This window comes from Carettochelys insculpta, chromosome 4 (genome assembly GCF_033958435.1).
Source record: "Carettochelys insculpta isolate YL-2023 chromosome 4, ASM3395843v1, whole genome shotgun sequence".
NCBI classification, from domain to species: Eukaryota; Metazoa; Chordata; order Testudines; family Carettochelyidae; genus Carettochelys; species Carettochelys insculpta.
In genome coordinates, this window is record NC_134140.1 from 76,829,482 (window position 1) to 76,846,500 (window position 17,019).

General features: G+C 41.5%; 1 protein-coding gene across 7 annotated transcripts in view; it reads right to left on the reverse strand.

Moving 5' to 3' along the window:
• Window positions 1-17,019, reverse strand: part of RAPGEF2 (Rap guanine nucleotide exchange factor 2) — a 400,682-nt gene that overhangs the window by 76,066 nt on the left and 307,597 nt on the right. For 5 of the 7 annotated variants that reach the window (XM_074993110.1, XM_074993111.1, XM_074993116.1 and 2 more), the window contains one exon: window positions 14,029-14,160. The exons of the other annotated variants lie outside the window; for them this stretch is intronic. In XM_074993110.1, coding sequence (XP_074849211.1) covers window positions 14,029-14,160 — 132 coding nt within the window. The remainder of the gene's footprint in view (window positions 1-14,028; window positions 14,161-17,019) is intronic. 7 annotated transcript variants of the gene reach the window in all.

A 17,019-nucleotide genomic window follows, 5' to 3' on the forward strand; every position in this document is an offset into this window, starting at 1 on the left:
AGAAGGGCGAAGGTGGTCCAAGCCATGGGGAGCCTGGCTGTAGAAATGGAGATGGGGGCTCCGGATAGGCTAGGGGTGTCCCCTGCCTTCTCGTTGGAGTCCGCAGAATGAGCGGAGGGCTCAGAGAAAGCAGCTCTGCAGCCCTGTCTGGAGAGGGACTGCGGTGCCGTGTTTCCTGTGCTGCTTTTCCCCTCCCCTGTGGGGGTGGCTCCGCCCCCTGACACGTCAGGGATCTCAGCCCTGTAGTCTGCACCACGCTCGGCACACTCCTCAGCGGTGCCGCGCGGGCGGTCTCCCCCGGTGCCTGCAGGCCACATGCCTGCGCGCTCTGCGCCGCCGGTTCCCCGGGGGTCGGTGCCGCTGTTTGTGGAGCCGCCGGTTCCGGCGCTTGCTTGGCCGCCGCCCTGCCTGCGGTGCGGGGCGGCTGTTTGATCATCGGAGGCTGAACCTCCGCCATGTGCGTCTCCGCGCTGCCGCCGATCAGCTGTAGCTGCGGCTGGGGGCTGTGCGCTCCACCCGTCCCGCTCGCTGTTGCTTCCGGCAGGGATCGGGTTGGGGAGATTTTCCTCCGTTTTTGCGCTGATGGGGTTAGGGATGCGGCTTTCCTTTTATGGGCCCCAGAGGGTCCCTCCTGCTGCAGCCGCTCCGGCATGTCTGGCTGGAGGGCCTTGTCGAACAACAGCATTTTCAGCCGCATTTCCCTGTCCTTCCTTGCTCTGGCTGTTAACTTGGCACAGAAGGAACATTTCTGAGTGACATGGGATCCCCCCAAGCACCTTATACACTGACTGTGCCCATCAGACGCTGGCATCGCCTCACAGCACGACTCACACTTGTTGAATCCTGAAGAGGACATTGTGGTGAGTCTTTGAGTTGTTAATAGGGTACTTAGCACCTTCTCTGTGCTTGTTTCCCTCTCGGATAAAGCCTGCCGCGGCAGGAGGGCTAATGGCCCTAGGCTCCTGGCCTCCGATGTTCCGCTTGTTACTAGGATTGGAAGCTTTGAATTCCTTCCCTTTCTTTGTTTTTTTCTTTTTTTTTTTTGTTGAAAAGAACCACCAACTAACTTAATCTAAGGTTGAAGAAACTTTAAAACAATTGAAAACGTTAAATACGCTAACTCCAGCCGTAGCCTGAGCGGATTCCGTCTGCAGCCGATGGAGGTTAAAGAGGGACTGGCGGGGACCGGATCACGCACGTGGCCAGGAGCGCGCAAGGGAGCGGTGCGCACCGGCGCATGCGCGGTCCGGCAGAAACTGCTTGGAAGATCCAACCTGCGGTGCCAGAGCGAGCCCGATACCTAACGTGGAGCACCCACGGGGACACTCAAAGAAGAACTCATGATTAACCACTATATCTTTAAGTTTCTACAAAAGTACCTAAAATTAACTGCTCCAAAACTGCTTCAAAGACAATTTTAAACCTTTTTAAGATCTGAAAATATATGTTTGATGGAACAATAAATCTTGAGCAGTCCAAGACATTACTGGGGTTGGTCACATCCAAGCACTTGCTTTTAGAGACGTATACTAATTAAAACTGAAGAATTGCCTGAAGAATATTTCACACAACTGAATTTAAATGTGACTTCACAATATGCCTCATTAATACGTGCTTCTAGATATCAAAGAATCTGAAGCATGGTGCAATGTGCTATGTCTGTTGAAGCAGGTTTTACAAAATTAATTCATCTCTTCTACAGCTGAAATCAGGGGTGGATGTATATAACATCTCCGTAAGTGATAGAGCAAGAGGCCTCAATTTATTGGCTTCCATCACCACAAATTAGAAACTTGACATTTTAAGGACCAGCACAGTATTAAAAAAATAAACATGCAATATATACCTGTTTTCTGTAAAAGATACTGCTGAACGCCCTTGCAAGGTGATATTACAAACCTGATCCCTCACCTTTGTACAACTGCAGTAGCCCTACCTGAGCCAATGGACACAATCAGGCCCAGTAGCTTAGTAACAAAATCTATTATTTTTTTATTGAAATCTCTGAAGGATTTATTTAACTATGGCATGCTATCTGTGAATCCTATGGAAGAGGCCACATTTATATGGAAGGTCACATTACTGTTCAATATCATTTATGTAAAATAAGCTTGCCATGCAACATCATTGCTAAAATGTCCATCTACTGTAAACTAGAAAACCAACCAAATTAGACTGCAGGGGAAGCTGATAATCGTCTTCAAACACAGTAAGGACTGGTATAAAAGACGATGGTGATCCACCGTTAACTATGTCCACTGAAGGTGGTTGTGGGGCAGTAACGGGCTTAGTCTGCTGCAGGGAGATTTAAGTTAGCCAAGCTCTAGCATTTGTGGTGGTATTTGTGTGATCCCTGCCTTTTCTAGGGCTAAATCTACATTAGGGAAATAAGTTGATTTCAGATGCGCAATTCTAGCTACAGCATTTGCATAGCTAGAATCAACATATCAGAATTGACTTATTTTCTCAGTGAAGCCCTAGCCACTATACTCTTGTGTAGATCACATGGAGCACAGGGGTTGACTGCCAACCCGAGAGAGATCGATTTTGCCACATCTTCACCAGATGCACAAAATCAAACTCTGGAAGATCAATGAGGTCAATCTTCCAAGCAATTCAGGGCAGGGATCGTCTTCTACTGGGTGCTTGACAGGGTGATAAATTATTCTGATTTGATGATTCAGACACAGTAACAACCGTGGTCTAGCTAAGAACAAAGGACAATTCCTAGATGCAAATGTAACAAACCACATTTTACAGAAGCAGTAAAATGTACTTTTCTATACTAGAGTGTAAGTATCTTTAACAATGAAAAATGCCAAAAGAAACTGATTATGTACTGGCTTTCAGTCATGGTCAAGAGCCTCCTGAAAGATCTCTTCTCACTAAGGATAGGTCTTATCAACCATCTGAGGATACACAATTCTAATGGAAGACGATCATAATCAGCCATGAGTGATCGCCATCATCAAATAGTTTTTTTTTTCCAAGATAATAGTAAAAGACATAAAAATATAGTGACAAATTAAAATAATTCTACAAATAAGTACTCAAAGTGGGAAGAATTTTAGTTTTCCCTCAGAAATCCCCTAACAAGTTTGGTTCATTGTCTTTCAACATTTGCTCAGTTATGTCAGTTTTAGGGTGGTACTGATTGGTAATTCCATCTCTTTTCTGTTTGGTTTTATGAGAAGCAATCCCAGCGTAGACACAATCGAACTCCTACGTTGCTTTAAGTTATAATGAGAAGCCGTATATCGTATTTGGTGCATTCTGTTCTTACTATTTAGTGCTTGATTAAACAAGCTGCTATATTTTATATATTACATATATAAACTACCCTGGAACCAACAAGGTTACAACACCGCATAATCCACACATGAAACCGTGTGTGTGTGTGTGTGTGTGTGTGTGTAAAAATAAATAAATACAGGAACTTGTGTAATATATATTAAACATGGTTACCACATATATAACCAATACAACACATATAACAATATATATTAAACAAGGTTACAACACTGCATAATCCACATATGACACGTATTGTTCGGATGAGATATGTGGAGTGAACTTTGTAGTGACTTTTAAGTTTATATATAATTATTATACATATATAATATTCCATCTCTTTTTCTCTTTGGTTTTAGGAGAAGCAATCCCAGCGTAGGCACAACCAAACTCCTATGCTGCTTTAAGTTATAATGAGAAGCCATATATTGTATTCGGTGCACTCTGTTCTTACTATCAAAACAAAAAGCAGTCAAATAGCACTTTAAAGACTAGCAAAATGGTTTATTAGGTGAGCTTTTGTGAGACAGACCCACTTCTTCAGACCATAGCCAGACCAGAACACACTCAATATTTAAGGCACAGAGAACCAAAAACAGTAAGCAAGGAGGACAAATCAGAAAAAGATAATCAAGGTGAGCAAATCAGAGAGTGGAGGGGTGGGGGGGAAGGTCAAGAATTAGACTGAGCCAAGTATGCAGACAAACCCCTTTAGGCTGCGTCTACACGTGCACGCTACTTCGAAGTAGCAGTGCCAACTTCGAAATAGCGCCCGTCATGGCTACACGTGTTGGGCGCTATTTCGAAGTTGAAATCGACGTTAGGCAGCGGGACATCGAAGTCGCTAACCCCATGAGGGGATGGGAATAGCGCCCTACTTCGAAGTTGAACGTCGAAGTACGACATGTGTAGATGATCCGCGTCCCGCAACATCGAAATAGCGGGATCCGCCATGGCGGCCATCAGCTGAGGGGTTGAGAGACACTCTCTCTCCAGCCCCTGCGGGGCTCTATGGTCACCGTGTGCAGCAGCCCTTAGCCCAGGGCTTCTGGCTGCTGCTGCAGCAGCTGGGGATCCATGCTGCATGTACAGGGTCTGCAACCAGTTGTCGGCTCTGTGGATCTTGTGTTGTTTAGTGCAACTGTGTCTGGGAGGGGCCCTTTAAGGGAGCAGCTTGCTGCTGAGTCCGCCCTGTGACCCTGTCTGCAGCTGTTCCTGGCACCCTTATTTCGATGTGTGCTACTTTGGCGTGTAGACATTCCCTCACAGCGCCTATTTCGATGTGGTGCTGCCCAAAGTCGAAGCTGAACGTCAACGTTGCCAGCCCTGGAGGACGTGTAGATGTTATTCATCAAAATAAGCTATTTCGATGTCGCTACGTCAAAATAAGCTATTTCGATGTAGCATTCACGTGTAGACGTAGCTTGTAGTACAGTCTATACCCCAGGAATACCAGTCCTGGAACCCTTCCCTGCAACAAAGCCCGCTGCCAGCTTTGTCCACATATCTTCTCTGGAAATACCATCACTGGACCTAACCAGGTTACTCACAGAATCACAGGCACTTTCTCATGCTCTTCTACTAACATCATATATGCCATCATGTGCCAACAATGCCCAGATGCTTCGTATATTGGACAGACTTCTAACTCCCTTAGACAAAGGGTCAATGGGCACAAAACAGACATCAAAACACTCCAGATCCACAAACCAGTTAGTCAACATTTTAATGGAATGGGGCATTCTGTCAATGACCTAAAGCTATGTGTGTTACTGAAAAGGAATTATCGCACCGTTTTGGAAAGAGAAACATCCGAGCTGGCTTTTATATTCAAATTCGGCATGTTAACACATGGTTTAAATCGTGATGGGAACTTTGAGTCACTATAGGGGCTTGTCTGCATACTTGGCTCAATCTAATTCTTGACCTTCCCCCCCACCCCTCCACTCTCTGATTTGCTCACCTTGATTATCTTTTTCTGATTTGTCCTCCTTGCTTACTGTTTTTGGTTCTCTGTGCCTTAAATATTGAGTCTGTTCTGGTCCGAAGAAGTGGGTCTGTCCCACGAAAGCTCACCTAATAAACTATTTTGCCAGTCTTTAAAGTGCTATTTGACTGCTTTTTGTTTTGATAGTGTATAGACTAGCACGGCTTCCTCTTTGTTTCTGTTCTTACTGTTTCGTGCTTGATTAAACAAGCTCCTATATTTTTATATATAGATATATATATAGATATATAGATATATATACACATACAGAGGAACCAACAAGTTTACAACACTGCATAATCCACATATGAAACGGTGTGTGTATATGTTATATATATAAATACTGTGCTTGATTAAACAAGCTCCTATATTTATATCTATAATATATACACACACACCATTTCATATGTGGATTATGCAGTGTTGTAACCTTGTTGGTTCCAGTGTGTGTGTGCGCGCGCACATGTAGGAGCTTGTTTAATCAAGCACTAAACAGTAAGAACAGAGTGCACCAAATACGATATACGGCTTCTCATTATAACTTAAAGCAACGTAGGAGTTTGGTTGTGCCTACACTGGGATTGCTTCTCATAAAACCAAACAGAAAAAAGATGGATTTTATATCTATATCTATAAAAATGCAAAAAACAGTCACCATGAAGTTCACTCCATACATCTCATCCAAACAATACGGCCGTGTCTAAACTAGCCCAAAACTTCGAAATGGCCATGCAAATGGCCATTTCGAAGTTTACTAATGAAGCACTGAAATACATATTCAGCATCTCATTAGAATGCCGGCAGCCGCTGCACTTTGAAATTGATGCGGCTCAGCAGCACGCAGCTTATCCATACAGGGCTCCTTTTCAAAAGGATCCCGGCAACGTCGAAATCCCCTTATCCTATCTGCTGTATGTATTTCAGCGCTTCATTAGTAAACTTCGAAATGGCCATTTGCACGTTTTGGGCTAGTGTAGACATAGCCTACATGTCAGATGTGGATTATGCAGGGTTGTAACCTTATTGGTTTCAGGATATTACAGTGACTAGGTGGGTGAGTAGTAGGATCTTTTATTGGGTGATCTGTTGGTGAGACAGAAGTCTTTGAGCTTACGCAGAGCTTCTTCACAGAAGATGGCTGTATAAGCTTAAATAAAAGATACTACACTCACCCATCTTCTGTCTCTCTTGTATGTGAATTATGGCTACCAAATAATTTTTCTCTCCATGGATAATTGAGGATAAATGAATGAAGATGCAACACCTTGAGGTTGTCAGAAATCTGGATTTTCACTTCAGTCAGTAAGTCATTGTGACATAATTATGCAACAATTTAAGCAACTAATATCTATTATAGCAGTGAATTTGTTTTAGCTGTATTCTTACTTCAGACTCGAAAGGAACAAGCCCCAGAAAACATTGTCTTGTCTCTAGCTCTCTGGCCCTGCTTTTTTGAGGTAGCACAACATACTATTCATTAACACCAGATGCATGAAACACTACCCCCTGGGCTTGTCTACCATGCCTAACTTTGAAGGGGGGCATGGTAATCAGGGTGATGGGCGATTACTAATGAAGTACTGTGGTGAATATGCAGCACTTCATTAGACTAATTCTCCCCTGCAGCAACTTTGAAGTGCCAAACTTTGAATTGCTGGCATGCATGCAGCTGCAGGCACTTTGAAGTGCCTGCACTACTTCAAAGTGCCTTTATCCTCCAAAATTTTGGGGAGTAAAGGCACTTTGAAGTGCCCACAGCTACACACATGCTGGCAATTTCAAGTCTGACTCTTCGAAGTTGCCACAGGGGAAAATTAGCCTAATGAAGTGCTGCATGTTCACTGCAGCACTTCATTAATAATCTCCCGTCACCCTGATACCATGCCCACTTTGAAGTTGGGGGGAAGTGTAGATCCAGCTTCTGACAACCAACAGTTGATCTGTTTATTTACATCTGAAAGTGACAGTTTCCTTTGTATTTGTACACTACAGGGTTTGAAAGAGATGGCTTCCACTCTACCTTATCTTAACAGATTTTTAGACTTTGGTTCTTGTTTAAAGAGCATTTTTTGGGGAGTGAAGTACCAGTCATAATAGTGAGAAGCAAGCTCACATCTTGAAAATTCCCAGAAGTAAGGGTATCTTGGGAGGGTCTTAAAAAGGATGTCAGTAGTTCCCTTTGCTGAACCAGACATTCTGTAGCAGACACAAGAGGGCAGGTCAGGCTGACAGGAACCTGTGCAATCTGATTGCAGGATGGGGGAAAGAAATGCTGCCAAGTGAAAGAAGCTAAAAACAGTTACCACCTTCTCAAGCGGGGAGTGGAAAAAACAACAGAGCACCCTCACAGGCTCAAGTTTCTTGATTGCCAAACATGGCTTGTCATCTGGCAGCATAAATCACAGGTGTCTATAATGAAGCAGTTACTGCATAAAAAGCAGTAGTGAACAGCTGTTTTCCAAAGTCAGCATACAACAGAAGTGGGCATTATGGTATGTATAGACTTACACATGTGCCAAGAACAATCACTTAACATCTACTCTCCACAAAAAAATACGTTAAATAGTATGACATTTTATAAACTTGCTTCCTGAACTAAAGTATAAAATAACATTAAAAGGTCTCATTCAACGCAACTTAATGATCTCTATCTCAGATGGGGTAGGAGAAAAGATTACATACATCATCCTACCAAGTAACACAATTCTAAATGAGCTTATCTTTCATGTGCAGCACTTCACACAAACTTAGTTACGCCATTAATACCGAAACAGGAATATTCCCACGATCAATGCCGAAAGCATCTGATAAGAAAATCTACAAATTTATTTTTGTTACAAACAGCATCTCAAGCTCCCGCTCCACCACCTTGTTATGAAGAAAATATAGATAAAGCTAACAGTTCACTGAGAAAACTTAAAATGCCATAAATTCAGATTTGTAGTGAAGAGTTAGATAATAATCAACTTCACAGTTGAACAAAAGAGAAACATTTGATTTGTATTACTCTTTTGAAATACAAGGCCTCTTTATACCAACAATCTTACTAAGCAGTTCTTTCCAGCACCACAGACAACATAATGTCCATATTAAAGACAAACAATAAAACTGATAACTGAATGCCCAATATATGATAAAAACCAAGCTAGAATAAAAAAGGTAATGTAAATAAAAGTTTTCATTTGCAATGTTTTGTTTTTAAATAAAAACGAGGGAGAGAACAAAAGTGAAGGTGAGTAATTGCACTACAGGTTGAACCTCTCTCACCTGGCACCCTTGGGACGTGACTGGCGCTAGACAAGAAAATTTGCTGGGGAACAGGAGGTAAATATTTTCTAGCACATTACCAGCATTTTCACTGCTCTTAGAAGACATTTTGGCATAAATTACAGCTAAATAGCAGCACAGAACACTGAGAGCCAGGACTGGTGGCTGAAAACAAGCTTAATTGGACCACATGAAACTTGGCCACACCCAGATAAGTGATTCACAGTTAACTAAAATCATACTGGATTACAGAGTTTGCTGGCTGAGAGCATTCCAAATTAGAGAGGTTCAACCTGTAGTTTCTTTGTTCTAACCAGTATTTTCATAGATTATTTAATCTGATTTGAGGTCAATACTGTCTAGCAGGATTACCAACACTCCACTACTTACTGGACTAAATAACAGCACAGAAACCTGAGAACCAGGACTGGTAGCTGTAAACAAACTTTATAGGACCATGGGAAACTTGGTCATGCACACGATATGTGGTCAGTTGGCAAACTAAAATCATGCCAGATTACAGACGTTGCCAATGAATGTGTTCTGGGTTACAGACGTTCATCTTGTAGTCTTTTGATCTGAATACGTATCCACTGCAACAACATGACATGCCCATTTCCTTTATAGCTTAAACTAGCAGTAAGAGATTTCATGATTTACCAGCCCCGACAATGAAACAGTCGCAAAACACACCCTACATCTTCACTGTAGAGAATAAATTAATGCTGCAGAGCAGTGGTTTTTAAGATGTAATCCTCAAACCCCTGGGGTCCACAGATTATGTTTAAGATTTCACAAAGGGTCCACCCCCACATTTGAAAATTGGTATGAGTCAATACATGAAAAAAGTTGAAAAACAGTCCTTCAGTAGCAGAATATCTGTCTTGAAGACCTATGCATCTGTGAAGATCTAGAATACACATCACTGTTTCTGAGTACAAACAGTTTCACTTGGGAAAAGCACAGCTTGAAAGGTATTTGCACAAAAAAAAAACAAAACACCCACCATGAAGTAATATTCCATTTTATATTTTCAAGTTACCTGAATTGTTTATTATATGGTAAACGTGGGTTACCAAACTAACACTTTTGAAAAGTTCCCTCATTTCACAATAGACTGAACAAATTTATATCAGGATACTTTTTAAAAATGCATACTTTGAACTCTCTCTTAAAAACAGGAGCACATGAATAATTGCAATTTTCAAGCTAAACAATTGAGACAATATATTCCTCAAAATATAACAAATAATTTACCTGGAACTAACAGAATATATATTTCAGAATGTACTTTGACAATAAATCATATGAATTTAGAGATATAAGATCATTTGGAATTAAAAAAAATCAGCAAAGTTATAAATTGCTGAAAAAGAGTAATCAGAAATACTGACACAGCACTGACTATAGCAATCTCCCACATCACTGTCTCAAAACTCAATCTCAAAAACACAAGATACGGATCACCCCAAGTGTTACTAAAATAGCATCTAGAGGCCATTTCACAACTTCATTTACACTGAGTGGCATGTGCAGGATTCAGAACAATATTAACTTTGAATATGAAGTACTTTTAGATGGGAGATTTTCATATTGTAGAATCTACATACACTCATCCCTTGCTATATGAGGACAATTGGTTCCCAACTTTCTGCTCACAGGCGAAAATTCATAGAGTGACAATAAGTTACCATTAAAATACACGTAAAAGTCTGATTCATTCCTAGTGCTCCTAACTCAGGGAAGGAGTAGCAGCACATGGTGCTGCTTTTGAAAGGTAAGTGAACCTTAGGTGGACAGGAGGGTTGCAGAGGGTTAAAGGCTAGGGGGCAGTCTGGGGCCATGAGTGGCAGGGATGGTTAAAACTTGGTCGTGGCTCTGGTGGAGGAGGTAACAGCTTGTTCCAGGCTGCAGAAGCGGTACCTGTGGGGGCTGTGGAAGGCTGGTGGGTTCGGAAAAGGAGCTGGGGTGGGTGTTGGGAGCAGGCCCAGGCTGGAGGGTACACGGGGATTGGCGGGCCATGGGACGGTTGGGAGTGGGCCAGGCTGGAGACAGTGCATGGGGAGTTGCCACAGGGGGAGTGTTGGGAGCAGGCTGGGCCAGGCCAAGGCTGTGGATCTCCCCACCAGCCGGCCAGGGACCCCATGGTTGAGGCACAGCTGGCCACAGGGCTATGGGTTTCACCGCCCCCTCACCAGGGAATCCACAGCTGGATGTGCTCCAGTCATGGGGCCGCAGGTCTCCCCACCCCCTGGCCAGGGACCCCATGGCTGGAGCACAGCCAGCTGCGGAGCTGCAGGTTTCACCAACCCTCCGGCCAGGGACCCTGCAGCTGGCTCATATAAGTGGGAGAAGTTCACCGTTTTGTGAACAAAGGTAAGTGTGTGGGTTCCTCGTTGTAGTGAGTACTCGTAAGTAAAGTACTCACTAAACAAGGGATGAGTGTGAAAATAATCAGCCTCATTAACACTAAAGCATTTAATTCAAAGGGAATTAGTTGCCAAAAGGCTATCCCTAACTCCCTAAGGTTCATTTGAAACTCCATTCAAATGCTACAAAAATGTGATTACCTAAATTACTGCAAACTTAAATTCAGCAGATAAATTCTATGTACTGAGGAAAAAATAGCTATTTTTTTCTAGCTTCTGTGAACATGGGATTTTGAATTCCACAAAGTTTAACATGGGGGAAATCTTTTTGACCAGGCTTAAAAATTCAAGGTCTTGTTTACTCTTCATGACCATTACAAAGCTACTGATAAGCATTTGCTTAAAATTCTGCCAAAATTTCCATTTTGTTCCTTAATCCAGTGCCTATGCCCTTGTTGTATACCTAAATTCAACCTGAAAGTAGCTCCCAGAGACGGATACATTTCATTGCTATTAAGAGAACAGAATCTGTAAAAAGGTTTGGCTTCTTTAGAATAAAAGACACTTAAGATGTGAGACACTGTGTCAGTTTTCCAGATCCACTCAGTATAATCTCAATTCCATACCCAGAGGCACCATTCTCTTGAGCTACGTCTATACTAGAGTGATCTGTATAAAAGCCCCTCCCCCCCCGCCGCCCCCCGCCACCAAGAGTCCACACAGCATTTTTTGTTGACAGAGGTGTTCTGCCTCATAAGGGAGAGGCAGAAGGCTGTCGCCAAAAGCCTCATGTTCTGTTGATTTATGTGTTCGTAGTGTGGACACTGCAAGTTTTGTTGACAAAACACCAGTTTTGTCAATTAAACTAGTGTAGCCATAGCTTTGGAAAGGCAAACATTTTTATTTTTAAGGTAAATTCACTGTACTCGTCATGGAGTTCTATTTGTACAGTTACTTCAGTAATTTTGTTAACGTAAACCCTTATGATACTGGGATTACTATCAAAACTGAGCTAAAACCAAGACTTTAGCCACTTTTCAACTACAGAGAAAGTTCCAGTTTTATCCACCAAATCAGACCATTGATAAAAATCTAAAGGAATTGCATGCAGTGCTTTTTTGTGATGGTACGGTTTGGTATGCCATACCAGCATCTTGGCAGCCTCAGCTGGGATCCCCAGTTGGGTGGCCCTAAGGCTGAAGTGTGGAGCCCCTCCAGCAGCTCCAGCCCCACTGATACAAATGAGACTGGGGGAACCCCAGAAGCCCTAGGGTTGGGGAGCTGGCCAAGGCGCGGAGCTCCACCAGCAGCTCCAGCCCTGGAGACCAGGCTGCGGGCTCCTTTTTGCAATATATATACATAAACAAACCAACAACACTGACATCAACAATATCAACAATACTCCAAAATATTTTTAACAGATAATTTCAATTAGAGTTAATTCATTTGTTTCAAATTCACTTATGGTTCCCTACAAACACTGTACATTTAACACAGTACATTTTCCTATTCACGGGTATAAATTCTGCCCTCCAACACTTGTCTACAATTTCTTGACTTCAATGGAAGACAGAATTTAGGAGTGTGACTTGTTTTTATTTTTATTTCAAATACTGTGTTATTTTGATCTATAAAACAAGGAATCACCAAACACCTTGAAAGCTTTTAGATAATCATCAAAATAACCTTAGACTACTCATGTTGTTCCAAAGATATACAAACATAACCCAGCAGAATTATGACAAAAAGCCCCCAACAAGAGCGATAACAACCATTTTTATTGGAGAGATAACCGAGTTAGTCTGTATCTTTAAAAACAACAGGAAGTCCTGTGGTACCTTATAGACCAACAGATATTTTGGAGCACAAGCTTTCATGAGCAAAGACCTGCTTTGTTAAATGCATGAATGGGAGGACGGGTCCAGAGGAAGATTTAAAGAGGGAGTCTCAGTCAAGGGGAGGGCCAGACCTGACAAGGTCTATTCAGTCAGGGTGGATGTGGCCCATTATCGGCAGTTAATGTAGAGCTGGGAACCTCAAGAGAGGAGAAACTTCTTTTGTAATAGGTCAGCCACTCCCAGTCTCTGTTCAATCCTTGGTCGATGGAGTCAAATTTGCAAATCAATTGCAGCTCTGAAATTTCTCTTTACAGTTTATTTTTGAATTTCTTAAATCCCACCAACTCTTAGCCTATGACCTCCCCAAATGCCTAGGAGAACAGATGAGTTATGCAAAGTGTTAAAACCAAGTCCTGATAGACTAGGGAGATTGACAGCAAAGTCAAAGACCATCAAAGTGCACTCTGTTGGCAACTCCCTCTTTCGCACTAAGCATACTGCAAGCCCAAGAAATCCCACTGATCTTAACTGTGGTGGTTTGACACTGGGAGAAAAAGCACTCTTTCACATATTAAGTAATAAACTTTAAGTTCTAAAATTTTAAAACTTTCAAACTACAAATTGCAAATAGAGTCAAAGTTCACAGAGAACATGTTGTTTTTACATTATGGTTATTTCTCCAGGTGCTGTTGATCAGCTCTGATAGTTATAAGTAAACATTAAAGTCAGGTCTATGCTAAAAATTTTATCAGTATGGCTATATGGGATAGAAGTATAAGGGAAAACAAAAACACCACACCTAAACCATGTCCACTCCCTCATCACTCACTGTAGAGGCACAATTATAACAGCGCAGGACTTATTTTGTCAGTATATACTGCATTCCACTAAGAGCTTTTCTCAGTATAATTATATCAGCACAGCTTTTGTAGTGAATACTAGACCTGAGTATTACCTTGAAACAAACAGGAGGATGTGTACCAGGTTCATTAGGTTACCAATTATCTGTAGTCTTTAAAAGCTAGACTAGTCTGTGGATCAAAATTTCTAATTGCTCCATTTTCAAAGAGTAACATACTTTCTTGTAAATAATTTGGAGTTTCTTTTGTTTCACAATCTGAATACTGACAAAAAGTAAGAAAATTCAAAATTTATTCAGTGCATTGAAATATCTTCATTATAGTCTGTGTAATCACTTCTAAGCCGACATTCTGGAATTAAATGTTTATCTTAACACAATTGTTTGAGCAGCTGGCATTATGGACTTCTGTCTTACCTGGTAGATATCAGAAAGGCTGCTGCTTCCAGAATCGCTTGTGATGCTACATCCTGAATGACTAGAGGTAACGTGGGTCACCTGTGGGTGGAGACTGTCAGTAAGATGCAGTTTTGTGAAATCTGCAGGAAGCTACAGGTGGGGCAGAAAAAGCAACATTACAATACGGATCAGGTATACACTGAAAAACACAATTAAATTGTTCATGCCACATTTTACTTCCTGTCCATATGGAAAGCTGTACAAAACATATCAAGGTGGCCTTTGAGGTCTGAGGCTACAGCTTGCAACTTTTAAGATTTACAGATAACTGCTTAATGAAGTAACACAAGTGTAAAAAACTGTTTCAAATGTAATGAGATACAAACACCCCAGCTAGAAATAAACACAGATGAATAAAATTCACTTCAATTCCAGTGCTCTGTTTAAGATATAACTAAATTCTGTTAGAAAGCCTTTTGTCAGTTTAAACAGAAAGGATTTCTTTTAGGGTGGGATTAGGAATGACTTATGTTACACACTTTTCAGTAGTGAAGTACTTTAAATATGGAATTCCAATACCTCTGTGTCACTGAAATCAATGATTATAGCACAAGCAAACCCTACATGACCCAACTATCAGTCACACTCTAAAGCACAAACTCAAACAAGAAACAGGAAACGAACAGAACTAATAATTTGCAGAGCTATAAAATATGCAACCACCATTGTAAGTAAACAATTTAAGTGACTACAGCATCAACTTGGTCACATTCCAATAAAGAAATATACATGGCTGCTCTCACTTCAAGAACAATAAAACTGTAATTCAAATTGAGTAGCTTAGAGTGACATGTTCCTACAGTGATTTGGCCCATCACCTCTTCAAAAGGCAAAACAATTTACCATAATTCGTAAATTTAAATTTGCCTTGCACAGATAAGTCTTTGGGACCCTTGAGCAAACAAATCCTAATCAGCACAAATTTACACCTCTCAGGAGACGGTTTTTTTTGTTGGTTTTTGTTTGTTTGATTGCTAGCTGAAATGAAAAGTCAGAAAAAATTTCAGAGGAACCCAAACCAAAACAAAAAACCCCTCCTCCCCAAAAAAATCTTATGTTGTATACAAATAAATAAGCAGATGGCGATCAAAGATGAAAATGAAGACGTGCTAATGAACAGAGAGAAGATTGTATAGCGATGGACGATATATTGCACAGACCTATACAAAGCACAGTTGGACCCGAGGGTGTCTCAAAGAGACTGATTGACGAACTGAAAGAGATATCTCCACCGAGCATTGAGACCGAGACTGATTTTTGAAGGAGGAAGTAGAAAAAGCAGTGAAACGACTAAAGAACAACAACAAGAGCCCTGGAAATTATAAGATCAAGAGAGAGATGATCAAATACGGCAGAGAAGGCACGATTCAGGAAATACACCAACTATGTAACATAGCATGGAAAAAAGGGAAGGTGCCTAAGGAATGGACAAGATCTGTGCTAGCGCCAATGCCCAAGAAACGAAGTACATTGGAGTGTAAGAACTATAGAACAATTGTCCTAATGAGTCATCTAGGCAAGGTGCTGATGATGATACTGACTGAGACACTAAAAATGCAGATAGAAGAACATATACCAGACAAGCAAGCAGGGTTCGGAAAAGATAGACGTACCATACAGCAGATATTGGCACTAAGACTGATAGTGGAAAAAGCTCGATGAAAGAACAAGAACATATACACTTGCTTCGTTGATTTTCAAAAGGCATTTGACACTATAGATCAGAAAGTGACTTGGGTGGTGTTGGAGTCATACTGGATGGATAGCAGAACGATACAGTTGTTGAAGGATATCAGTGACAACGTGGAGGCAGTGGTGAGCACACGCAGGGAGTTGGGAAGTTGGTTTAAAACAAGTAGCAGTACAAGACAAGGAGATCCAATATCACCAAGTATCTTCATCACACAACTGGAGAGAGTGATGGACAAGATCAAGGAAGAGGTAGAAGGGGTGTCTGTGCATGGGAAAAGAATTAACAACTTGAGGTTCGCAGACGATATAGTTATCACTGAGGAAGATGAGAAGCTAGCAAAAACAGTGCAGGTGTTAAACGAAGAAGGGAAGCGGTACAGACTGATTATGAACATCGATAAAACAAAAAAATGGTATTTGGAGATAAGGAAATAGGAAGAAAGATTAGTGTCGATGGTATTGAACTAGAAAATGTAGAGAAGTTCACATATCTGGGGAGCAACATAACGAATGATCTAGACTGTAAGAAGGAAATAGCAACTAGAATAGCAAAAGCAAGAGCGAGTTTGAAGGCAATGGATAAGATCTGGAAAAGCAAAGCAATTAGCTTAAGAATGAAGTTAAGCGTCTTGAAAATGTGTGTATTCAGCAGCATGTTGTATGGATGTGAGACGGAGTGATAAAGAAAGATTTGAAAAGAAGAATATTGGCGTTCAAAAGGAGTTGTTATAGAAAGATTCTGAGAATAGGATGGATGCAGAAGGTCACCAATGAGGAATTATATAGAAAGATACAGCCGAAAGAGAACCAGGTGCAGAAGGTCATAAAATGGAAGCTACAACTATTTGGGCATATTTGCAGAATGAACGACCAATGAAAAATCAAGACCTTGGGATTTGGCGTAAGCGATGGTTTGAACAGGAGAGGCAGACCCCACATAGAATGGATAGAAGATATAGTAGATCCTGTAGACTAGATCCGCACCAAACTAAGCCACTCCGCAGTGGACAAGGAAAGATGGAAGGAAATCGTGAGAGGCATCAGACAGCAACGAGCACTGAGGCCACAATTACTGATGATGATGAAGATGAAGAAAATAATTTGGAAATGCCATTCACAAACCATGAGAGAAGGAGGTGCTGCCTCTTTCACACCTCATAGCCATGGACTACCTTGCCCTGAATCAGGCAAAGTGTGGACCTAAATCTCCCTCCCTCTCCCTTACATCATGTGAGGGCCCTAATTACAGGGCCATAT